Source organism: Lithobates pipiens, unplaced genomic scaffold (assembly GCF_037356315.1).
Source record: "Lithobates pipiens isolate NorthernLeopardFrog02 unplaced genomic scaffold, aLitPip1_a1.2 Scaffold_16, whole genome shotgun sequence".
Lineage (NCBI taxonomy): Eukaryota > Metazoa > Chordata > Amphibia > Anura > Ranidae > Lithobates > Lithobates pipiens.
In genome coordinates this window covers 318085940-318112063 of record NW_027507748.1, presented here as the reverse complement: position 1 = coordinate 318112063, position 26124 = coordinate 318085940, and the positions used below count along the sequence as shown (strand labels likewise).

At 42.1% G+C, this 26124-nt stretch overlaps 1 protein-coding gene across 1 annotated transcript in view; it reads left to right on the top strand.

The window, feature by feature from the left end:
- DPT (dermatopontin) overlaps window positions 1–7614 on the top strand; it is a 62396-nt gene extending 54782 nt beyond the window's left edge. The window contains exon 4 of the mRNA XM_077481672.1: window positions 3357–7614. Within this exon, the coding sequence (XP_077337798.1) occupies window positions 3357–3423 (67 nt within the window). The 3' untranslated portion in view covers window positions 3424–7614. The remainder of the gene's footprint in view (window positions 1–3356) is intronic.
- Window positions 7615–26124: the final 18510 nt, after the last annotated feature.

Genomic DNA, 26124 nt, shown 5'->3' with positions numbered 1-26124 from the left:
TTTTTATATTATTTTAGGTACCTGTCATATTCACTATCACCGTGTTATCTCCAGGGTGCATGCCTCATATAAAGTCCCACTTGTCTCTGTCTTTTCGTTTTGGTTCATAGTAACTACTATGGCTCTGTGTCCCCTGATGTATGAAAAGAAAACAAGATTTTTAAAACAGCTTACCTGTAAAATCCTTTTCTTTGATGTACATCAGGGGACACACAGGTCCCTCCCTTCTTGGTATACACTTGTTTTGCTTGGATACAAAACTGAGGACTCCCAGTAGTGGGAGGGGTTATATAGGGAGTACATTGTCCAGTGTCCATCACCTATCAGTGGCCCTATAATCCACATAGTAACTACTTTGGCTTTGTGTCCCCTGATGTACATCAAAGAAAAGGATTTTACAGGTAAGTGGTTTTAAAAATCCTGTTTTTGTTTTTTCTCAGTTTAGGCCGATACGTATTCTTCTACATATTTTTGGTAAAAAATTTGCAATAAGTGTTTATTGATTGGCTTGCGCAAAAGTTATAGTGTTTACAAAATAGGGGATCGTTTTATGGTATTTTTATTAATAATTTTTTTTTACTAGTAATGGTGGCGATCGGTGATTTTTATCATGACTGCGACATTATGACGGACACATCAGACATTTTTGACACATTTGTGGACCGTTGTCATTTATACAGCAATCAGTGCTATACAAATGCACTGATTCCTGTGTAAATGACACTGACGGTGAAGGGGTTAACCACTAGGGGGCAGTGTAAGGGTTAAGTGTTTCCTGGGGAGTGTTTCTAACTATGGGGGGCATAGCTATGCGGGACGCGTCACTGATCTCTGCTCCCGATCACAGAGAGCAGAGATCAGTGACACTGTCACTAGGCATAACGGGGAGATGCTTGTTTACATTAGCATCTCCCCGTTCTTTCTCTCCGTGAGGAGATTGCAGGTATCCCCATGGAGATCAATTCTGCAGGACCCGCGACTGGACTCATGGAGGTCCTGGCCGGGCGACACGCGCGTGATGGCATGGCGGCAAATTTAAAGAGACGTACAGGTACGCCATTTGCCCAGCCGTGCCATTCTGCCGATGTGCATCAGCGTACGCTGGTCGGGAACCAGTTAAGTGGTTAAAACATGTATCCATTGAGAATACCTGCTTGAAGTGATTATAGCCGTATTAGTGCACTTGTGACAATTGAGTACTGTCCGTGATACTTTTTTATTTGCACTAACATACAATTTTTCAGCACAAGCTTTTGGGGTATGTCCACTTCTTCAAGGTCCAAGCAATACTGGAAGGGGACATACCCTGAAAGTGTGTCCTGAAAAATTGTATGTTAGTGCAAATAAGAAAAGTATCATGGACAGTACTCAATTGCCTCTGAGAATACCTGTAAGGATTATTGCAAACAGTAGTAAAAAGCCACATATTTTACTGAATGGAAAATATAGATTCAATGTTGTCTATAGAACAATGCATACAGCTGTGTAAATATTAGTAATACAGTAATGAGTACAAAGCCATAAAACAAAAATAGAAAACTTTACATTTGAGTGCAGCAATTTATGTGCACGTGTGTTTGTGTGTTGTAGCAGGGTGACCCAGTGTGTGAGGGAAATTCACTTTAGACCACACTCTGGATCAAATTAAGAAGTTTTCCTTATTTGACTCGTACGAGGAGACAAGTTACAACAAAAGGTCAGATATTTGCCCATTGGTTCTGATCTCTATGACCCGTGCAATAGGGCAGTAAACATAGAGTTCAGCCTTATGGGCTCCTATCTGAATGTCTGTCTAACAATTGTAAAACTTGCATTTATATATCTTTTACAAGCCTTATCTTAGCCATCTCTCCTAGATATGATTGGTTGCTAAGATCTACGTCAATGTAAGTAACCTAAATCTGACACCTGTTCTACAACCAGACAAACATTCATTCCCAGAATTCCTATATGTTCATTAAAGTGATTTATAACTGGTTTTGTCCAATTAAAGTAGAGACAGTAACGCACCCAGCTGCGTTAAATCAAACTCTCCTCATCCTGATAAGACTTAACCAACTTCAAGGATAACAGATTTACAACTTTGGGAGAATGAACTTTCAATAACCCCACCTTATGTGTTATATGTCTCACTATACAATCCTTTATGTATGTATTCATATATTGGTTCTACAAGAAGGTACTGTATCACTTACAATATATATATATATATATATATATATATATATATGCACATACACATATATATATATATATATACACACACACAAGGCCAACTACTTTATTCGATATTATCTAATTATTAATATATACATGCATATCAGTGTTTTTTTTTATACAATGTATTTTAACAGTTTTAATGAGGGCACAAGCAGACCTTTATTTGATCCTGTCAAACTTAATTAATGTACTGTGGATAAATTTCCCATTTTACACATAATTATTTCTAAACCACTTGTATAAGATGTTCTATCTTATCTTTGTGATTTATATGCATTTCAAGGACAACTCTGTCTAACTTGAAACTATTCTACTTCTAAACAATCTTTTTTCAAGCATGCATTAAATGATTATAAAATAAGAATCTAATTTCTCTAACACCGTGCCACTGGGTACAATGGTGGTTTATGCCAGATTTTGAAGGAAGAGAGCACGCTAATGGCACAGGTGTTGGCTTCATATGAGATCCAGAGATAGAGCTCAGAGCTCCACCCACCCGAGGAGGTCAGTGCATGAAAAGAGCCATGAGATGTGCTGGTGTGCACCATGGTATCCAGGTAGGGACAGAGCAAGGCCCGAGCCTGAGAGAGAGTCCATGAGGAACAGAGCAGCTAAGAAGTTTTTAAATATTACACCATGAGAGTACATTTGTGTTTTAAATAAGGTTAATGGTGGACGAAGGGGGATTGCAGTTTTAAAAGGGCCATACAAGATTTATCCAGATAATCCAGATAAAAGGCATTCCTGTTAATGGCATTCCCATTAAGGTAAGCGGAGGAAGGAAGGAGTCTATCTAACAGTGAAGCCTGGTTGCATATACCCCAGCAGTGGAAGGCGTTTTTGGACTTGGTGATAGGTCTTTATTGGAGGTGAGCACAGTGGTAAAAGGTAGTGGGAGCCACAGTATATTATTGGTATAGAAGAAATCACAAGGAAGTTTGGCACAAGGAGTACACTTTAAAGAAAAGTTTTTTTATCTGAATGTAAGAAAGATGTTTCATATATAAACTGTATATTCACATATAAACTTTATATGTTTTATTCTGAACACATGATGAAATGGATTGTCACTGAATACATACATTAATTGATGTTTATTGAATACGCACGTATATGTTACTCTTTTCTATTTTCAGGGATCGTCAGTGGAAGTATATTGTTTGCAGACTGACGGACTTTGACTGTGAATTTGAAAACTTCTAGAAGAATGGCAAAATCAGAACATTAGCACTGAAGCCTTCGAATTTCAGCACCTACTTAAGTGGATGATTCTCTACACATGTAAATCTTAGTTTTTGATAAATGTACCAGGGCAGTTATGCATGTAAGTGTCATTGTGCACGTTTAATCGAAACTGTCATGACAAGAACAATGCTGGCTAAAATGGTACCCACACAATGGTTCACTTTAATTTATACATTGCCTTGACATGCACTATAAACTTTCACAGAGAATGATGATTAATTCATGCAAGTTCTTTCCTCTTACCAAAGTTTGTCATGCAATATCCCCTTGACAGTCATAGGCATGTGCAGTCTAGAACCAGTTTTTGAAGGAAAACGTTTATGGCATAAAATATGTGTTGAAAATACCCAACAAAGGGGATTTCATGAAACAGTTCTAGAGCTGCACACCATTTCTGAAGGATAAAAACAGCTTTATTGTACAGCACACGCACATGACCTCCATTCAGAGACCTCTCATTAATGTGTTTCACCCTGCTGGGGACTAATCTTAATGTACTATGATTAAGCCCCAGTAGGGGGTTAAATACATTGGTGAAAGTTTTCTTAGTGGAGCACTTGTGCATGTGCTGGTTAATAAAGCACTTTTTGCCCTGTAAAATTACTATGCAATGTTTTGTGTCATGTGAAAGGAGCTTACCAATAAGGACGGGGACCTGCAGACTGGAAATGAGGATTATTGCGGTCTAGGGAATGGTTCTGTTTAAATCGGAGTTCCACCGACAAAAAAAATTAAAAGTCAGCAGCTACAAATACTGCAGCTGCTGACTTTTAAAATAAGGACACTTACCTGTCCAGGGCGCCCGCGGTGTCCTCACCCGAAGCTGACCTGTTCCTTGGCTCCTGGGTGGAGGCGCCAGCATCTTCAGTAAGGGAGTCAGGAAGTGAAGCCTTGCGGCTTCACAGCCTGGTTCCCTACTGCGCGTGTGCGAGACACCCTGCGCGTTCTGAGTGACCCCTGCTGTCTTCTGGGACCTGTGTGTCTCCCAGAAGACAGCGGAGGAGGGGCCGGATGTGGCGTAGATTGGCGTGGATACTGCGGCTGGAAATGGGAGCAAATACCTGTATTAGACAGGTATCTGCTCCCCCCCTGAAAGGCGCCACATGGGACACCGTAGGGGGGGGAGGGATTCAGACAGCGGAAGTTACATTTTTGGGAGGAACTCCGCTTTAATGAGTGGGGGAATTCTATGCCTGCAGTTGTGCTTCACTGCAAAAGAGCTAAATGGATCCAAAAGCTCTGGGCACCTCAAGTGTGCTGTCAGATTGCAAATAGGTGAGATCTATTTGAATAATCTCCAACGCTGAGCATAACTACCCTAAAGAGAGGCTTCTTTACTTTCTTAATAAACCCATTTGTAAACGTAACGTGCACTACAAAAATTAAGCATGTGTGTGTTAGCCAATGCCTATGCAACCCTCAGGCTAAGTTCCCAAGGCAACAAAGTCCAATTCCAGCTCCTTTAAACCCCTCTGTCTTAGTTTTTTTGTCTCCCTGCCCTTTTTCCCACTTCTAACTAAACGGCCTCATTTACACGGGTGGACCTATGTGTATACCCATGTGAAGGGTCCACTTTATCCACACGAGATGCATAGGTGTTGTATGTGTCCAGATGCACACAGTCATATTCATGTCTACTGGGAAAAAGCAGATAAAGTATGCATTCTGGGACACAAACCTGCACAGATGTCAAATTGTAACCAGCGCCTATGTCCATGCAGTCCCTGTGTCCCACTAGACATGAATGGGACTGCCTGCATGTGGACACACAGAACACCCCAGCAACTTGTGCAGGTCAAAACAGTCCTTTTCAATAGTGTATGCATAAGTATACCCATGTGAATGAGGCCGAAATGTACAGCATACATACCTTTATTCCAGAAGTGTTCCAGATGGTCATGTGACAGCAATGCGGGCGGTGAGCGGTCTTCAATGCTGCAAGGAAAGTTGCTCAGGTTGTGATGTTTGACCTCCTTTCTGTGCAGCATTATGCTGTGTGCTCTGGCTGAGTGATTTTACTGAGTCAAGGGGTTGTCATTAACTAACCCGGGGACAATATAAATATTCCCCAGCATACTCTCTATCCAGTTAGCAAAAACGTCTTATGACTTTTTCATTTTTTTTGGGTTAAGAACAGAGGTTTCTACTGCTTACAGTTGCAGGCAATTGTTAAGCTACACTGCTGTGTCAAGGCATCTCTGCAAAGTCTGGTCCTTAAAGTAACATTAAAGGTTTGGCTTTTAAAAAAAATATATGTCATTCTTATCTGCTCTGTGCAATGGTTTTGCACAGAGCAGCCCCAGTACTCTTCTTCTGGGGTCCCCCGCCAGTGCTCCTGGCTCCTCCCCTATGACCAGTGCCCACAATATCAAGCTGCTTGCTATTGGGGAACTGGTATGTGCTCACCCCCGTGCCCTGGTTTATGCGTCCATAAGACACATAGAGCTGTGGCTCAGCCCCGTCCCCACTCTCTCCTTAGTTGGTACACTGGCTGTTGTTTCAGCCAATGAGGACAGGGATGCTAGGGACAGCCAAGGCTCTCATGCACAGCACTGGATCGAGAGGGGGCTCAGGTATTTGGGGAGGACTGTGGGGGGGGCAGCATACAGATGTTTTTTTACCTTTATGCATAGAATGCAAGTAAAAAAACTTTTAACATTTACAAACACTTTAAAAAGGTGTTAACCTCCAAATGTAATATATGGCAGTTTACCAATTATTAGATGTGGTGGCTGCATCAGGTTTCCTTTTTTTTTTTTTTTTACTTTTTTCCCTCTTTTTTACCTGGTTTAGATACACTAACAAATTGAAGCCAAAGCTACAGCTAACACCTTTAAAGCAATTGTAGCCACAGTTTTGTTCCTTTAAGGATAAAGTATTTACATATATAAATTCTGTACTCTTGAGGTGTACTGGGGGGGTAATGTTTTTAAAAGGTATGTACAGCACCCTACTGACGCCTTCTATCAGCACGGAGGCTCAGAGATGATGTCACTGAGTCTAAAATGAGCTATGCTATCAAAAAATAAAAGGTTTTATTTAAACATTTTATTAGCATGGGAGGGTGGGTTGTGTAACCAAAGAAAGTAACATTTAAGCCAATTAAAATTCTGATCTAAAATAATAAAAACTGAAGTTTGGCCTTCAGCTCACACTTCATGGCTCTAACCTATGCCCCTATCATTTAGCTTCTACTGCCCGGTAAAATGCTAAGTTTGACAGATGAATAATGGGACTTAGGTCAACTTGGGTATGAGTCCAAGCTCCATGTACTGCCAGGATCTGCAATGTAAAGGGCTCCATGCGTGTACAGGGATGGAATTGAAAGCTAACATAGAAACTTTCCTGCACGTCAGCTCTATTTGTTCCATTTTAGGCCAGACACGTTGTAATAACCTATTCTACAGGTATAAACTTCAAAGCTTCAATGAAAGAAATATGCCAATAATTATGCCATTTATGAACTCTTGAAAATGATAGTTCAGAGACCGGTAACTAGCATTTTAGGAACGGAAGTCAGCAATAGCAGCCATCCTGTTTTTCTCATGCTAGGTTTCTTTGCAAATAGCTCAGCTTTTAGCAAAACAGTCAAGTCAAACTACAAATATTATATAGAGATAATTAACTTTTGTGGACATAAAAAAAGTACCGGTATATATTTTAAGGTGCAGGTGATTGTGTGGTGACTTCCTAAAACGTTGGCTTCTTTTGTAATCTGTTTTAAGCTGGCCATACACGGATAAGATTTTTAACAAAAATTCTTAGGAAAAGTCATTTGAAAATTTTCAGAACATTCTCAGAACTTTCAAATGTTGTACAAAAGAGTTTGCTTGCTTTTAACATTTGTGACTTTACTAAGTGAAAACACTGTTAGAAACTTGTTTCATTTGAGAAAACTTTTCCATCCAACTCCTTTGAATTTTCTTCTCACTGTGGTCAAATACTAACATCCATTTGACCCCACTTATGTTTATTGCTGTTTACTGCCTTAACAACTTCTATAACAAAGATAAAAATGTGTAAAAGGTTATAAACACTGTTTACTGACTATATGTATGTAAGATATCAGTAACTTTATGCATGCAAAAAATCTTTGTTCATATGCCTTTGTGTATATTTGTCAAATCATTAAATCAAATTTCAATAATATTTGTGTTATATGAGTGATCCTATCTTATAAGTGTGGACTGAAATTTTAAAAGTAAGAGTGATGTGACAACGTGGCAAAAACAGGATTTTTAAAACAGCTTACCTGTAAAATCCTTTTCTTTGATGTACATCAGGAGACCCAAAGCCATAGTAGTTACTATGTGGGTTATAGTGCCACTGATAGGTGATGGACACTGGCACTAAGGCAAGAAGTGTACTCCCTATATAACCCCTCCCACTATGGGAGTCCTCCGTTTTGTAGCCAAGCAATACAAGTGTATACCAAGAAGGGAGGGACCGCTGTGTCCCCTGATGTACATCAAAGAAAATGATTTTACATAGGGTCTGCATCCCTTTAGATGTGCTTTCCCTTTGGCAATATCCCACCAAAAATTATATGTTGAAAATTGCAGTGCTGCAGAATGAAAAGGAGAGGTCATTTTTAATAACAATCAATTACAATATGACTTTGTATAATCTAGTGTATATCATTTTTGTTTTTATTTGCAATTTTTTTCCCCACCAAAGTGGAGCTACCCTTTAAAAATGCAGGGACATATTAGAAGCCCAGCAGGAGCACAATGCCAGCTGAAGGTGTCCAATGTACCTCCACGCCAATTTCAGAGTGCAATATTTTTTATTTTAATTAAAAAAACAAAGGTTTAGCATCATTTCAATCTGTATTTTTGAATTTTTTTACTTCGAAACATTATTTCACATGACACTTGCATGCCAGAGTAAGAAGTCCTTTGTGTACTGCCAAAAGCATTGTATATGCAGCTGACTGCAAGTTTTGTTCAAGCAGTAAGCTTTCTGGCCGCAAAAGTGCTCATGTTACAAGCTTAACAATATGGTGATCAAAAGTATCTGTATCAAAATACCCCAAAATACAAATAATGGGGTTACGTTCTAATTTTACATGAAAAATCTGATTAATACATGGAATGACAAACTATTTTGGAGCACCTCCAAAGAAGATGCAGCAGGTCTCCTTGGTCCCTACCACATATAATACAGCACTGGTTCTCCTGAAACCCCGCAGCATACAAAATTTAAATGTAACTTGACAAAATAGCTGTGTTATCATTGTGATACTAATTTTCTGTCACTGAGGGGAAAGGAAAGAGTTTAGCTACTTCTGGAAGATACTCATTAGACCATATCAGAATATGCTTAGTAATACGAATACGTCTCGTTATATTTTTTGTTGCGTTGCATACTCATGCAATCAGAAATTAAGTAGGGAGGCATATAGGTGATTTAATACACCTTCTTGTCTCCAGCGAGTACAAAGGGCCATGCTCAGCAAAGAAAATTGTAGCATTTATTTTACAAAGGTTTATTAGCATGTAATCAAACATATCAGAACAGTTTTTAGATGGTTACATGTGATAGGCAAACAAAGAGACAAAGAAGAAAATACATAATGGTATAAAGAAGGCATGAGCAAAATAAACATGCAGGTAACAGACTTAATGTCCCATAAAATAAAGCAGAAAGACGGAAGACCAAAACTATCTTGCCGCGGTGTTCCTGGGAGAACAGGGTATCCATAAACAAAATGTCCACATATATAGCCTGAACATATGCCAATGAAATTGACTCCCTATTAAGTAGGATACTATGTAAAAAGTTAACACAAGAGCAAAGCAACATGGAAAACATAACGTTTTAAGAATAACCATCCCAGTCTGGACGGTACCTGGTGGCCTAATAAAGGTATGGATTTAATGCATAAAACATGGTGAACAGAAGAGAAGGAAACATCAAAAGGTAAGAAGAGGGAAAGTCCAGTAGAAAAGAGAAGAGTGAGTAAAAGGGGAAAGAGAGGAAGAGAAGAGAAGAGTCCATGGGATGTGCGTTAGGGGAGCATCAGATCAGGAGAAGTGTGATGTCAAATTGAGAGGGTTGGCTGTATGTGATCAATTGCTGTCAAACTATGAGAAATTTGTCATGCGTGTCTAAAAGGATGGCAGTCAGCTCCTCGTTTACCAAAACATCATTCATATGATTTTTAACTGTTTCAAAACTGAGTGCAGGGGTTTTCCAGGCTTTTGCAATGGTTAATTTAGTTGCAGTAAAGAGATGTTAAGCTAGCTGTTCGAGGCGTAGCAATTCCCCAATTGGTTTACCAAGAAGGGCTTTGTAGAGGTCACCTTTTAAGGTTTATATGAAATAAATTACAAAGAAGGGTATAAACCCTGACCCATAACTTGTACGCCCTCGGGCATACCATACCACCATATATGTGCCATAGAGCCTTCTTGTAAGCATCCTCAAAAACAGAGAGGAGAGTAAGTTAAAAGTAAGTTAATAAAATGGGCCAATCTAGCTGGTGTGTAGTACCACCTGTACTACACTTTATAGGCATTCTCCAATATAAGGATATTTCTTGAGCACTTGGAAAGGGCTATGGTCATAGTCTGCCAGTCCGCTGGGTCTAACTTTTTTCCTATTTCCTTTTCCCACTGAAGATGGTAGAGCCTCAAAAGAGGCTTTTTTGCAAAAATTATTGACGATTATCAACGATATCTATCATGCCAGGGGACTGGGGTCTGGCTTTACATAGGCTCTCAAAAGGAGTCAGAGTATATGGGGTATCACAGGATTTGATAAGTTGTTGGAGAAAGTGTCTCAATTGTAGGTAGCTATAGTGTTCTCTCAAAGGGATATCATGGGAAGAGCATAAGGCTTCAAATGTCAAAATCCTATTAGGGGTAAACTGGGAGCAAACGTCTGTAAACTCATGTATAGTCCACCATAAGAATTGAGATGGGTTTTCACAACCTGGAGGAAATAATGGACAATGATGGAGTTTCAATAGTGGGAGATGAGGGGAAAACAAACCCGTGGAATATTTGACTGGGTTCCATAATTGTAAGGAGTGGGCTAAACATGGCCCTATCATTTTTGGATGGTAAATAGGAGGGAGCCATGGTAGATAGGAGACAGGCAGATGGGAAAGTGGGGCTATGCTTGCTGCCATTGCAATTTAGGGCCCGAAAGGCTGCCATTAAGCTATCGGGTGTATAAGACATGTTTACTGATTTGAGGATGGGTAGATAGCCATATAAATTGCAAAAGCTTGCAGTGGTGGATGAGTAAAATCTATGAAGGGCCAGAGACAGGCAAGGCACGAAAGAAGTAGTTTAGGGAGGTAAGACATTCGAGTTGCAGTTATCCTACCAAACCAAAACAATGATAGGTGGGACCAGGAGGACAGCATATCAGCCAAACGTTTGAACAGGGATGGGTAGTTGCCTGAAACATTTGCGTACGTAGGAGTAAGGCAGATTTCGAGATAGGGTGGAGAGGAGTGCCACTGAAAGGGATAGGATGATTTCAAACTCATCAGTACTGGGTGAGAAAGGTTAACCAACAGGTCTTTAAATTAGGAATGGTTAACACAAAGTTCTTAGAGAGAAGCAAAAGAGTCTAGAAGAGAGAATTGGTAGAATTGGTAGGGAGATTCTGGGAGAGGTTAAAGTTAGCAAGATATCGTCGGCAAATAAAGATATTTTATGGGAAGCGCCTGCAACATCAACATCACTTATACCTAGGTGGGAGCGAACTGCCAATGACTCCAAAGCCAAAATGACTAGCAGTGGTAAGAGTTGGCACCCTTGATGCGTACCCTTCCCGATGTTGACCAGGGGGTGACACAAATTCATAATATTTAAAGTTCAAACGGTTAGCTAGAATCTAGGTCAGAACCTTCATATATATATTGATTAAAGTAATGGGTCTGAAGATAGCCCAAGAGGAATGATCACGGTCAGGTTTGGAAAGCATGACAATATTAGCGGTTAATAGGTCTGAGGTGAAATTCTGGCCATTTTTAACAGTTATACATAGCTGTCAGATATAGCGCTATAACGTTAGCCAGCTTCCTATAATAAACCAATGTGTAGCAGTCCGGTCCTGGTCAATTACCCACTTTCAAATCTTTGATACATTGAAGGACCTCCAAAACTTGAATGTCCCGGTCCATGAGGGCCACATGAGCCTCTGTCAACGTGGGAAGTGAAAGACGATTGAAGAAACGGTCTTTGTCCCGATTACCCGATTGATCATGGCCAAATTAGACATGTGTAAAAGGAAAAAATTTGTTTAGTTTTGTTTCGTTTTAATTCGTTAATTAATTTAGTTTAGTTATATTCGTTAAATTCGTTTTCGTATTTCATTTAGTTTTCTGCCGAATTCAAAAAATCAGTCACATTCGAAAATATTTCAACCAAATTCGAAAATATTTCTACCAAATTTGAAATGATTTCAACATGATTCGAAATTATTTCAACCGTATTTGAAACTATTTCAACCGGATTCGAAAATATTTTGCGACCCGAATTTAGGGCCATGTATCTCGGGGTCACTTGGTGCTAGAAACCCCAAATTTGGATATGTCTAGTGCTAGTTCTATTGTGTTTGCATACCAAATTTGGTGCTTTTAGCTATAAGTGACCCCGAGATATGTGGCCCCAAATTCGGGTCACAAAATGTAATTCTCTGCTGCACAAAAGTGCTTGACATTTTGTGACCCGACTTTGGGGCCACGTATCTTGGGGGTCAATTGGTGCTAGAAACCCCAAATGTCGCAAAATGTCATTCTCTGCTGCAGAAAAGTACTTTCATATTGCCCATATCTGGGGTCGCTTGGTGGCAGGTGACGTGGCAAGTGGACAATCCACAACTTGGTCACATGGCACTCATGTCAAGTCACGTGGCACTCATGGCCGGTCACGTGGCACTCGTGGCCGGTCACGTGGTACTCGTGTCAGGTCACGTGGCACTCGTGTCAGGTCACATGGCACTCGTGGCCAGACACATGGCACTCTTTTCAGGTCACATGGCACTCGTGTCAGGCCACGTGGCACTCGTGGCAGGTCCCATGGCACTCGTGGCAGGTCACGTGGCACTCGTGGCAGGTGTCGTGGCAAGTGGACAATACACAACTTGTGGCAGATGACGTGGCAAGTGGACAATACACAACTTGTGGCAGATGACGTGGCAAGTGGACAAATACAATACACAACTTTTGTCAAGTGGACAATGACATATAGCATATGCACTTGCCTTGCGATCGACATCTGTGACTTCTTCAATCAGGCATGCTGACAACTTCATTGATACCATAAATATAAATGAAATAAGATGTGTGTGTTTTTTTTTTTGCACTGGTACACTGCAAGTATGAAAAGTTGATGTGACAGATATATATATATTGTGGCAGCACGCAGGTAAAATCACCTGGTTGTATTCAGGATGGGAAATATGTGTGTCCTAGATTCAGGCTTTATGCAGACTTTTACAACTAGAGGGGAAGAGTTAATGAGCCCAGCTGTAGTAAGTGGGCTCATTAAGACCACTACAAAAAACCCCAGCATGCATAGGGAGATGCTCCATCCTGGAACCAGTTTTGTGTGTATAGACTGGGGAGTCTGAGATCTGTTCTGTGCGGTGAGTTAACGCCTGTGTGGCAAACCCCCTACAATAGAGACAGGGACTGGGGCAGCACAAGGCTGCACCCAGTTGTTAGACAGGGAGTCTACGTGTGTAGTTAGAGGTCAAGCTGACCAGGATTTATTTTCTTGTTTTATTTTGTTTGGCTGTTATATGTATCACTGCATGTAGCCTAAATAAACCGGATCTTTTGTTTTTTGCACCTACACCGCTGTCTGCTGTGCCTGACTTTGTGTTGTGAACCCATCCAGGGGGTCACACACACCCGCTACCGAGCGAACCCCCTCACAGTTGGTGGAGAATGCGGGCAGTTTTTTTTTTTTTTGTTGTTAAGGCCAGCATGGAGGAGATACTGAGACAGCTGGCTCTAGCAAATGCAAACCAGCAGCAAACAAATGCAGCTTTACAAAAGAGCCTTGCAGCTCAACAACAAGCCCAGCAGCAGGCAAATGCAAATCAGCAGCAGACAAATGCAACTTTGCAGCAGAGTTTGGAAGCTCAGCAACAAGCCCAGCAGCGATCTGAAGCCCGCTTCATAGACCTGTTGCAGAAGCAAGAGCAGAATTTTCAACAGCAAATAGAGACATTGATACAGCAACGTCCGCAGACCAATGAAGCAAGTGGGTACAATAATACCGCAACCTTTGGTGTGAGCCGTTTACTGACAAAAATGACTGGAGAGGATGATCCGGAGGTGTTTTTGACCACATTTGAAAGGACTGCTGAAAGGGAAAAGTGGCCTAAGGAGCAATGGGCTGGACTGGTGGCCCCTCTGTTAACTGGGGAATCGCAGAAAGCTTATTATGACCTAGAGCCTGACCAAGCAAAAGACTATGTGGTGCTAAAAGCAGAAATATTGGCACGGCTGGGTGTCACCCTGGCAGTCCGGGCTCAGCGTGTGCATAACTGGACTTTTCAGGTTGGAAAACCTCCCAGGTCTCAAATGTATGATCTCATTCACCTGAGCAGGAAGTGGCTGCAGCCAGAGATTTTGACCGCACCAAACATTGTGGAACGTGTGGTTATGGATCGTTTCCTGAGAGCTCTTCCTACTGCCATCCAAAAATGGGTAAGCCATGGAGACCCAGAAAATGCAGATAAACTTGTGGATCTGGTTGAGAGGTACTTGGCTACAGAGAACTTGACCACCTCTTCCAGGGACTCAGGGACTTTCCCCCCTAAGACCAGATCATCCCCAGTGGCGGGTAAGATGACTCCAAGGGGTGAGGGTGGAGAGAGTGAGAGGGTGGGAGTTCTACCTAAGGTCTGGCGGGAGCCGCCCAGGAAGCCCATGCTGCAAGAGGCAGCGAAAAAAATTATTTGCTACCGCTGCCGGCAAGAGGGACATATTGCAGCCAATTGCCCAGTTGTGGATGAGCCTATGCAATGTGACTTTATAAGGGAGAGACGTCAGTCGCTGTTTGCGACAGTTGCATGCACTGCCATTCGGGGACCTGAGAAACATTTATGTAAAATGTGTATTAATGGTAGACATGTTGATGTGTTGCTAGATTCAGGTAGCCTGGTAACATTGATAAAAGCTGAATTAGTTACTACAGAGGTCTCTGGGAAGAACAGGGTGGCTGTTATTTGTGTGCATGGGGACACCCGAGAGTATCCTGTAACTTCAGTGTTTTTTGAGACCCCCAAAGGTAACCTCTCTCATCAGGTGGGGTTAGTGTCTCAGTTACCACATGATGCTATTGTGGGAAGGGATTTTCCAAAATTCTGGGAACTCTGGGATTGTCCTGAGGCCCCCATTGGTGCCCCTATAAACCAGGAAGATGACCAGAATTCCTCTGGGAGTGGTGAGGACTCTCCTGAATTTCCCTTGTCGGTATTGGCGGGGGAAACTCGAGAAACTGGGGAGGAGCCAACATCCTCAGATGAAAACATGCCGTCTGTGGAGTTTTCGGATCTTGAGGTTCACAGGGAAAATTTTGCCACAGAACAGTTAAAAGACCCCACCCTAATAAAGGCACGGGAAAATGTGGTGAAAATAGATGGCGAGTTAGTGAACCCAGATAAGACTTGCCCTTATCCTTACTTCACTATGGAAAGGGACCTGCTATATCGAGTGGCTCAAAGGGCAGAAGAAACCATTGAGCAACTTGTAGTGCCCAAACCTTACAGGAAGTTGGTGTTAGAATTGGCTCATGGACACATTCTGGGAGGTCATCTGGGGACAGAGAAAACCAGAGAGAGGGTATTGCAGAGATTCTATTGGCCTGGGGTCATGAAGGAAATAGAAAAGTATTGTTCCTCCTGCCCTGTGTGTCAGAAGTCGGCACCTATGCCACATTTCCGTAACCCACTGGTACCTCTTCCTATCATTGAGGTCCCCTTTGAGAGGATCGCAATGGATTTGGTAGGTCCGATAATGAAGTCTGCTAGGGGGCATCAGTACATTTTGGTTATATTGGACTATGCCACCCGTTATCCGGAAGCAATTCCTCTCCGAAATACCTCGGCCAAAACCATAGCCAAAGAGCTATCCCTTGTTTTTAGCCGCGTGGGTATTTGTAAGGAACTGCTTACGGACCAAGGTACACCCTTTATGTCCCGGGTTATGAAAGAATTATGCAAGTTGTACAAAGTGAAGCAATTGCGTACATCTGTGTATCACCCCCAAACAGATGGGTTGGTTGAAAGATTCAACAAAACCCTAAAACAAATGTTAAAGAAGGTGGTGGATAGAGATGGAAAGAATTGGGATTGTCTAATACCCTATCTGATGTTTGCCATTAGGGAGGTACCCCAATCCTCTACGGGTTTCTCACCCTTCGAGTTGCTCTATGGGAGACACCCAAGAGGGCTGCTGGATATCGCCAAGGAAACTTGGGAAAATGAGAGTTCTCCTCACAGGAGTGTGATTGAGCATGTCACCCTGATGCAAGATAGAATTGCACAGGTAATGCCAATTGTAAAGGAACATTTAACCCAAGCGCAGTTAGCACAGCAGAGAGTGTACAACCGTGGGGCCAAGACACGTACTTTTTCCCCGGGGGATAGGGTCTTGGTGCTAGTCCCTACGGTTGAAAGCAAATTTCTGGCCAAATGGCAAGGTCCATATGAAGTAATTGAAAAAATTAATGAGGTGAATTACAGGGTTAGACAGCCAGGAAGGCGAAAGCCGGAGCAGATCTATCATGTCAATCTGCTGAAAGCCTGGAGGGATAGGGAATCCCTAGTCGCAGAGACTTTGTCACAAGTACAGCCTGATTGCTTAGTTCCTGAGGTTGGAATAGCAGGCACCTTATCGAAACCCCAACAACAGGAGGTTAAAGAGTTTGTACTTCGTAACAAAGAGATTTTCTCTGAGCTTCCGGGACAAACATCTGGCGTAGAGCATGACATTATCACCCCGCCAGGAGAAAGGGTAAAACTAAAACCTTATAGAATACCAGAGGCCCGACGGGAGGCAATACGTGGGGAGGTTCAAAGGATGCTGGAATTGGGTGTGATAGAGGAGTCCCAGAGTGACTGGTCCAGTCCTATTGTACTAGTGCCCAAACCTGATGGGAGCTGGCGGTTTTGTAATGATTTTAGACAATTAAATAAAGTTACAAAACTTGACACCTACCCCATGCCACGTATAGATGAGTTGGTTGACCGGCTGGGAACAGCCCGATATATGACAACTCTTGATCTCACCAAAGGGTATTGGCAAATTCCCCTGGCCGAGTCGGCCAAGGAGAAAACTGCGTTTGTAACCCCAGATGGGGCATTCCAATATAAGAGAATGCCGTTTGGGTTACAGAATGCACCGGCAACATTCCAGCGGAAAATGGATAAGATTCTGAGGCCCCATCATAAATATGCTGCAGCTTACCTGGATGATGTGATTATCCATAGCACAGACTGGGTCTCACATTTGCCAAAAGTACAAGCAGTCCTAGACTCTATCCGGGAAGCTGGGTTTATGGCCAATCCAAAGAAGTGTACCATTGGACAGGAGGAGGCCAAATATCTTGGGTACACTATTGGGAGGGGGGTGATAAAACCCCAAGTCAATAAAGTCGAGGCCATACAGAGTTGGCCACGTCACAACAGCAAGAAACAGGTACGAGCCTTTCTGGGAATCGCTGGCTATTATCGACGATTCATTCCCCATTTTGCTTCTCAGGCTGTGCCCCTCACCAACCTGGCAAAAGGGAAAGAGTCGGTTATGGTTAAATGGTCCCCAGAGGCTGAGGAAGCATTTCAGTCCTTAAAAACAGCCTTATGTAGCCAGCCAGTGTTGTACTCACCAGACTTCTCTAAGGACTTTGTTGTACAAACTGATGCATCAGACGTTGGGTTAGGAGCAGTGTTATCCCAGGTCTGGAACGGGGAAGAGCACCCAGTCATTTACCTCAGCAGGAAGTTAAAGTCCCATGAGGTAAATTACTCCACGATTGAGAAGGAATGTTTAGCAGTGAAGTGGGCTCTAGATTCCCTTCGGTACTATCTGCTAGGTAGGCACTTTGACCTGGTGACTGATCACGCTCCTTTAAAGTGGATGGCTCAAAACAAGGAGACCAATAGAAGGGTAAATAGGTGGTTCCTGGCCCTACAGGAATTTAACTTTACAGTTAAGCATCGCCCTGGTGTTAAAATGGGGAATGTGGATGCCTTGTCTCGGATACATGTGTGTCTGGCTGCTTGTGTTACAACCCCAAGGTTGAAACAAGAGGGGGGGGGGGTATGTGGCAGCACGCAGGCAAAATCACCTGGTTGTATTCAGGATGGGAAATATGTGTGTCCTAGATTCAGGCTTTATGCAGACTTGTACAACTAGAGGGGAAGAGTTAATGAGCCCAGCTGTAGTAAGTGGGCTCATTAAGACCTCTACAAAAAACCCCAGCATGCATAGGGAGATGCTCCATCCTGGAACCAGTTTTGTGTGTATAGACTGGGGAGTCTGAGATCTGTTCTGTGCGGTGAGTTAACGCCTGTGTGGCAAACCCCCTACAATAAAGACAGGGACTGGGGCAGCACAAGGCTGCACCCAGTTGTTAGACAGGGAGTCTACGTGTGTAGTTAGAGGTCAAGCTGACCAGGATTTATTTTCTTGTTTTATTTTGTTTGGCTGTTATATGTATCACTGCATGTAGCCTAAATAAACCGGATCTTTTGTTTTTTGCACCTACACCGCTGTCTGCTGTGCCTGACTTTATGTTGTGAACCCATCCAGGGGGTCACACACACCCGCTACCGAGCGAACCCCCTCACAATATATATATATATAAGTAAGTATAAGTAACTAACCATCTTCCAAAATTTCTAATTCAAATCGAAAAGATTAGAACAGAATAGAAAAAAAATAATTTAATAGAATAAAATAGAAAGAATATACAACCATCTTCTGAAATTCAAATTTGAATAGAATAAATTAGAATTTCGAATAGTATGAATTCAAATTTTTAAATGAATTAATTTTCAATTTGGATAGAAAAGATTATGATAAAATAGAAAATAGACTAGAAAAACTATAGAATAGAACAGAATAGAATATATTATATTTTATTCTATTCTGTTCTATTCTATTGTTTTTCTAGTCTATTCTTTTATATTCTATTAAAATCTTTTCTATTAAAATCTAAATCATTATATACTAAATTCGAATTTCGGAAGATGGTTATATATATTTCCGACATTTGAATTTTCGTATAGAATTAATTTGAATAGAATAGAAATAGAGAATAGACTAGAACAATAGAACAGAATAGAATATAAATACTATCTATTTTGTTTTTAATTTTTTTGCAGATTACCATTTGGTTTAATAAGCTCTCCTGCAGACTTTTAGCATCCATTTCATTTTCACCAGATCTCCTGCAGGCTATTAGCATCTATTTCATTTTTTTTGCAGATCTCCTGCAGACTATTAGCATCTATTTCTTTTTTTAAGCAGATCTCATGTAGACTATTAACAGCCATTTCACTTCTTTTTTTGCAGATCTCCTGCAGACTGTTAGAATCAATTTCATTTTTCTTTTTTTTTGCAGATTACTATTTATTTCCATCAGATCTCCTGCAGACTATAAGCATCTATTTCATTTTTATTTTTTTGCATTAGAACAGCCATTTCCTTTAGATATAGATGCTAATAGTCTGCAGGAGATCTGCAAACAATGAAATATATGTTATTATACTGCAGTAAATCTGATGGAAATAAATAGTAATCTCCAAAAAAAAAAATGAAATTGATTCTAATAGTCTGCAGGAGATCTGCAAAAAAAGTGAAATGGCTGTTAATAGTCTACAGGAGATCTGCTAAAAAAAATAGATGCTAATGGTCTGCAGGAGATCTGCAAAAAATGTACATAGATGCTAATAGTCTGCAGGAGATCTTATGTAAACAAATAGTAATCTGCAAAAGAAATTAAAAATGAAATAGATAGTATCTATATTCTACTCTGTTCTGTTCTATTATTTTTCTAGTCTATTCTCTATTTCCATTCTAATCTTTTCTATTCAAATTCAAATTCATTCTATACGAAATTCGAATGTTGGAAAGAAATTATATATATATATTTTTTTCTAATCTTTCTTATTTGAATTAGAAATTTTGGAAGATGGTTAGTTACTTATATACATCTGTCACATCAACTTCTCATACTTGCAGTGTACCAGTGCAAAAAAACACACACCTCTTATTTCATTTATATTACTTTTCTGCAGAAGAGAATGACATTTTGCGACCCGACTTTGGGGCCACGTATCTCGGGGCCACTTATAGCTAGGAACCCCAAAGTAGGGTGGCAAAACATCAAGCACTTTTCTGCAGCAGAGAATTAAATTTTGCGACCCGAATTTGGGGCCCAGTAACTCGGGGTTACTTGGTGCTAGAAACCCCAAATTTGAATATGTTGTAGTGCTAGTTCTACTGTGTTTGCATACCAAATTCCTAGCTATAAGTGGCCCCGAGATACATGGCCCCAAAGTCGGGTCGCAAAATGTCATTTTTCGAATTTGATTCGAATTTCGTTTGAATTCGTTAGCATTGTAATTCGGTAATTCGGATGCATCCGAATAATGAAAATTCGTCCGAATTTCGATTCGGAACGAAACGAAATGCACATGTCTAGGCCAAATACAATTTTGTTAAACGGTAACGGAATGCCTCCAGAACCTTAACTGGGTGAGTACATTATGCCTGGTACGCAAAGTGATAGGGGTAAATTTACAAGCAAAGGTACGAAGCCTGTTAAGCCAGCATCTGATTTGGTCTGTTCACTTTAGCATACTACTTCTGGCCGAATCAACACAGAACACGCTCAGCTCCATGCATGAGGCAGAGGTCTAGCTCTGAGCGGGCCTGATCCAAGAGTTTACAATTAGCAGAAGTAGGGGATTGTTTAAATGCAGTAGAGAGTAATTCCAGACAGGTCTCTAAATCTCGTTGCAGAAGACCTCGTTCCCATTTACGTTTTGAAGCCAACTGTATTATGCGGCCCCTAAGAACCCTATAACGTTACAGGAGATGAAACCGAACCCATGTTATGCAATCCTCAGAAGCTTTCAGAATATCACCCCGAATCTCCTTCAAAGATAGAAGCGAGTCATTCATTACCCAGGGGGAACAGGGTGGTTTACGGAGATTAGGGCAACATACTACCAGAACGGGATCATGATCTGACCATGGAGCAGCTAAAATAGAAGTGAATACCACTAGGGGGAGAAGTTTCATCAACATAAACACATGATCTATTCTAGAGAGAATGGTGGGGGTGAGAATAGTGCGTTTAATATTTACCTAGGGGATGGAACTCCCTCCAAAGGTGTTGGGTTCCTGGCGTCAGGGGAGGGAGCAGCACGTTCTGAGGGATATTTGTCCAAAGAAGGGTTTAAAGTCAGATTTGAGCCGCCCGTGAGGAGGAGGATGCCCTTGTTGTGAGATGCCAGAAGGCAACAGAGGTGGGTCAGAAAAGGGCCCGGGGTAGAATTAGGAGCACAATAAGTCATGATAGTAACCTCCGTGTTCTGAATAGTACCTTTTAGCAATAGATACCTACCATCTGGATCGGCTATGCGTTTGGTGCAATTAAAAGGGACCAATTTTATGATAAAGCAATGAGCATCCCTTTTTATTTTGTTTGGCCATTGGCAAAAAAAAACCCAGGGATATTGAGCGTAAATATTTCGGGCAGGAGGTAGTTGAAAAGTGGGTTTCCTCAAGAGACAGCTATATCTACCTGCTGTCTCTTGAGGTACTTGATAACTTTCACAAATTTTTGGGGGGACACAGCTTAGGGTCAACAGGGAGGCCTGCGGGAGCAACCTGAAGTTCTGCACAGAGAGAAGAATCTTCAAAATCTTTTCTTCCGGAAGAAAAATCTTTTGGGCAACTGTGTCCATTAGGTAACACAAAAGGGGAATGCTCAGGGAGGGCATTGTTCTGATTGACCTTCCACCCCAATTTCTGAAAGGTCTGTAAGATCAACTGCAGATCCTGGACGTGGCTCTCTTTCCCTTGGGCAAAGACCAAAAAAAATCATTAGGTATGGAACGATTGAGATCTTTTGCATTCGAAAATAGGCTATGACTTCGGCCATGATTTTTGTGAAAATCCTCGGAGCTGCCGAGAGACTAAAAGGAAGGGCTCGGAACTGCCAAGGTTTTGGACCTCTCCATGAGAACTGCAAATCTGAGGAATCTCTGATGCTTCTGGCGAATCGGTACATGAAGGTAAGCGTCCTGAAGATCCAGGGTTAAACAAGCAACAGATTCCTGACAGAATTAATCTTTTCCATCCGGAATCGTCTGTAGACTATGAATCTGTTCAGGACGCTTAAACCGATGACCCCTTTTTCTTTGCCTGTTGGCCTTAAAATTAACTTTGTTCTGAAAGCCACAAAAAGGCCTTTTATTCTGTGGCTTATTCTTCAGAGAAGATGGAAATCTTTTACTCTTCTCAGAGAAACAAGCTAGGACTTTATCTAAGGAAGAATTGAATAAAAGCTTGCCCTCAAAGGGTATGCCACAAAGTTTTGTCTTGGAGGTAAGATCCCCCTCCCACAATTTCAGACAGATTACCCATCTAGTTGAATTAATGAGAACTGATGTCCTGGACACAGATCTCACTGAATCTGCTGCCGCATCAGCCAAAATTACGACTGATTTGGCAATAACGGGGAGAGATTGCCTGGCCTCCTCCATGGGGGTGTTGGAGGAGAGACGGTCATTCAGACATTGAACTCACACATCCAAATTTCTATCTATAAAGTGGACACTTTAGCTGGACCTAAAGAAAAGGATGAGGCATCCCAGGCATTATGTAATAAAGAATCTGCCTTCCTATCCATCTGATCCTTAAGGACTCCACAATCCTCAAATGAGAGATCTGACTTTTTAAATACATGAGACATAGGAGTGTCTAACCTAGGACATTTGAAAAACACCTCCTCAAAATCGGACTGAAAGGGAAACATTCTCCATTTCCTCTAGACTGGAACAACCTTCTTTCAGGTTCTTTGCATTCAGAAAGGATCATGTCCTTGAGTGAGTGATGTACTGGAAAAGACCTAGGTTTACGTCCCTGTAGGCCTCTGCACATCTTATCCTGAACAGACTGCTTGCTGAGGCCTCTCAATCTGTTCAGAATTATATATTGATTTTAATAGTTTGTCAATATCTTCAACTGGAAAAAAGATACCTAGTTGAGCTACCAGTATCTTCAACCACTGACGCAGACGCCTTGTCGGATGTAGATACTGCATTCTCAGGTCCGAAATATCTTGTGAACTAACGGTCTCTGATACTAAGAGAGGAAGAGATCTAGCAGAGACTGACAGTTCTTGAGAACAGTAACAGACTTTGAAGTGGAAGGACCTAGCCCTGCTAATCTGTCATTAAAGGACTGAAAAGAGGCAACTACCTCCATCATAGAAGCCATCAATTCCTTAACCAAGGACACAGAACCAGAACCTACCCCTGAAGCAATACAATCCTCACAAAAATGTTTTTTACAACCATCAGGAAGGCTAGCTCTACAGTTCCCATATTTTTTCTTTTTACAGGTTTATCAACCTTGAAATATACTGCATAAAACAGTATATAAGTAACTCCTTTAAAAAGGGAAACAAATATATATAGACCCCCAACTGTAGTCGTTACAACGACTTGTAGTCCTAACAACAGGTTATGGAGAGGCACTTACATTGGGGGCAGCATTGTACCTGAATGCAGTCGCCGGTTCAGCTTGAGCAGTTGCTCCATCCACAAGTATGTTCTCCGATTCTATAGAGAGGACACTAACCCAGATGGGAAGTCTGCTGACCGCCGCTGTGCTGCTAAACTAGTCTGCCCTGGGTTTCTTAACCACTTGCCGGCCATCCACCGCAGTTTTACTGCAGCAGAATGGCAAGACTGGGCGAAATGATTTTATGTAACTTCGCTTTGCCCTGTGGCCACTAGGGGCGTGCGCACGAGGCACGCACATGCCGCTGGAGGTCGATTAACTGCTGGGCTCCCGAGGCTGGATCTGGTTCTCTGAGGGGAGAAGAGACTGATTGTCTGTTCATACAAAGTATGAACAGCGATCTGTCATCTCCCCTAGACAGTCCCATCATCCCTTCAGTTAGAACACAATTAACCCCACAATTAACCAATGGTCTCAAAAATGTGTCAAAAGTGTCCGATGTGACCGCCGCAGTCCCAATAAAAATGTTGCAGATTGCCGCCATTACTAGTAAAAAAATAATAAAAATGCTATAACTCTATCCCCTATTTTGTAGACGCTATAACTTTTGCACAAACCAATCAATATACACTTATTGAGATTTTTTATTACCAAAAATATGTAGAAGAATACATATCGGCCTAAACTGATAAAAAAAATTAGCTTTTTTAAAAAAAATTATAAAATGGGGGTATGTATTATAGCAAAAAGAACAAAATAGCGTTTTTTTTTTCAAAATTGTCGCTCTTTTTTTGTTTATAGGGCAAAAAATAAAAAACTGCAGAGACGATCAAATACCACCAAAAGAAAGCTCTATTTGTGGGGAAAAAAGGACATAAATTTTGTTTAGGTGCAGCGCCGCACCACCTCGCACTACTTGTCAGTTAAAGCGACGCAGTGCCGAATCGCAGAAAATGGCCTGGTCATTCAGCAGCCAAATCTTCCGGGGCTGAAGCAGTTAAAGCAGCAAATCCCCCGCATTGCATCCAGGCTGAGTTCGATTTAAGATATCAGCATCGGGAAATGCGACGTGTCAATTTTGGTTCCAGGGCGAATGCGTCACAGGAAGTGTGGGGAAAACACGAGGATGCTTACTCGGACATCTCCACATATCCAGGCAAATGCCAGATATGTGCAATGGAAGTTGCCGCTGCTAAGAGAATGCAACAATCCATTCCATATCAACACAGGGTGCCCTTTTTAGTCTACTAAGTAGAGAATAGGATTTTTAAAACAGCTTACCTGTAAAATCCTTTTCTTTGATGTACATCAGGGGACACAGAGGTCCCTCCCTTCTTATTATACACTTGTATTGCTTGGCTACAAAACTGAGGACTCCCAGTAATGGGAGAGGTTATATAGGGGAGTACAGGTCTTGCCTTAGGAGCGTGCCAGTGTCCATCACCTGTCGGTCCGATTTATATAACCCACATAGTATCTACTATGGCTTTGTGTCCCCTGATGTACATCAAAGAAAAGGATTTTACAGGTAAGGTATTTTAAAAAAGGGGTTGTGGCCATGTCTGTGGTAATTTTCTTTTCTTACATCAGGGGACACAGAACCATAGTAGTTACTGTGTGGGATGTCCCATAGCAATGGCAACTGAAGGGGGGAGACACAACAAAAAAAAAAGGAGGCCAGAGGACTCATACTGCAGCCTGCAGCACACTGCGCCCGAAGGCAATATCCTCATGATCTTTAACATTGATTTGATTAAATCTGGTAAACGTATGAACTGAAGACCAAGTTGCAGCCTTACAGATCTGAGTCATAGAGGCCCGATGCACCGCCCAAGAGGCACTAACCACCCTGTTTGAGTGTGCCTTAACATGAAAAGGAGGAATTTTCTTCTTTAAACCATAAGCCTGAATAATGACTTGACGAATCCACTTGGAAATAGTGGATTTTGACGCTGCCTGTCCTCTCTTTGGACCATCTGGCCAGGGCAGCCATCAGGGGGGTACAGGCAGTACCGATGTAAGGGGCCCGAGCGTCCCCAGGGGCCCGACAGACCAGGAGGTGCTCCCTCTACAGCAGCACCTGAAATGAACTCTTCACCTGTGATAGCCTGCGTGGTGCCCGGCAACTATAGAGGAGAGGAGAAAGTTTCACTAGCACCCCCCTCCCCTCCCCCGCCCTGCTGGCTGGAAGGAGAAAGTTTGAGGATCACAAACACCCCCCTCCGTCGCCCGAGCATCCCCCGCAGCAGGTGAATGCGGCACGCACTCATGCCTCTCAATTCCCTGCTGAGGCGGAGCCTGCTGGCTGCTGCTAGGTTGCCTTGTAATATGATTGGCCTGGAACCTTTAGGAACCGGCGAACCTAGGGTTACCCACAATCCTGGACCTGCGACAGCAGCCTGCCAGTAAAAACTTTATGGCCTTACTACCAAAAAGTACTGGTTCCCAGGGCCCAGCTCTCTAAAGAGAAGCGTTCAAAGAAACAAGTTTTTGCTTGCGGACACGAGGCCCGGGTACCATTCACTTAGCCCATGAAAAGACATCAGAACGGATCCGGCCAGCATGGCTAGCCCCAGCAAGGATTGTTTCCAGTGGAGCTCAGCACAGCACATCTTTACTTGTGACCAACACCTTAGACATTGGCGAAAAAACTAAGGACTCCCAGTAATGGGAGAGGTTATATAGGGGAGTACACGTCTTGCTTTATGGGCGTGCCAGTGTCCATCACCTGTCGGTCCGATATATAACCCACGTAATAAGTACTATGGCTCTGTGTCCCCTGATGTAAGAAAAGAAAGGGGGGTCCACCAACCACAGTTACCAGACCTACAAAAAATAAAAAAACATTACAGTGTGTATTCTTGGAGGGACTGGAAACACAAAACAACTGAGGGTCTGAGGAGAGGGAGGGGCCTTCCAAATTG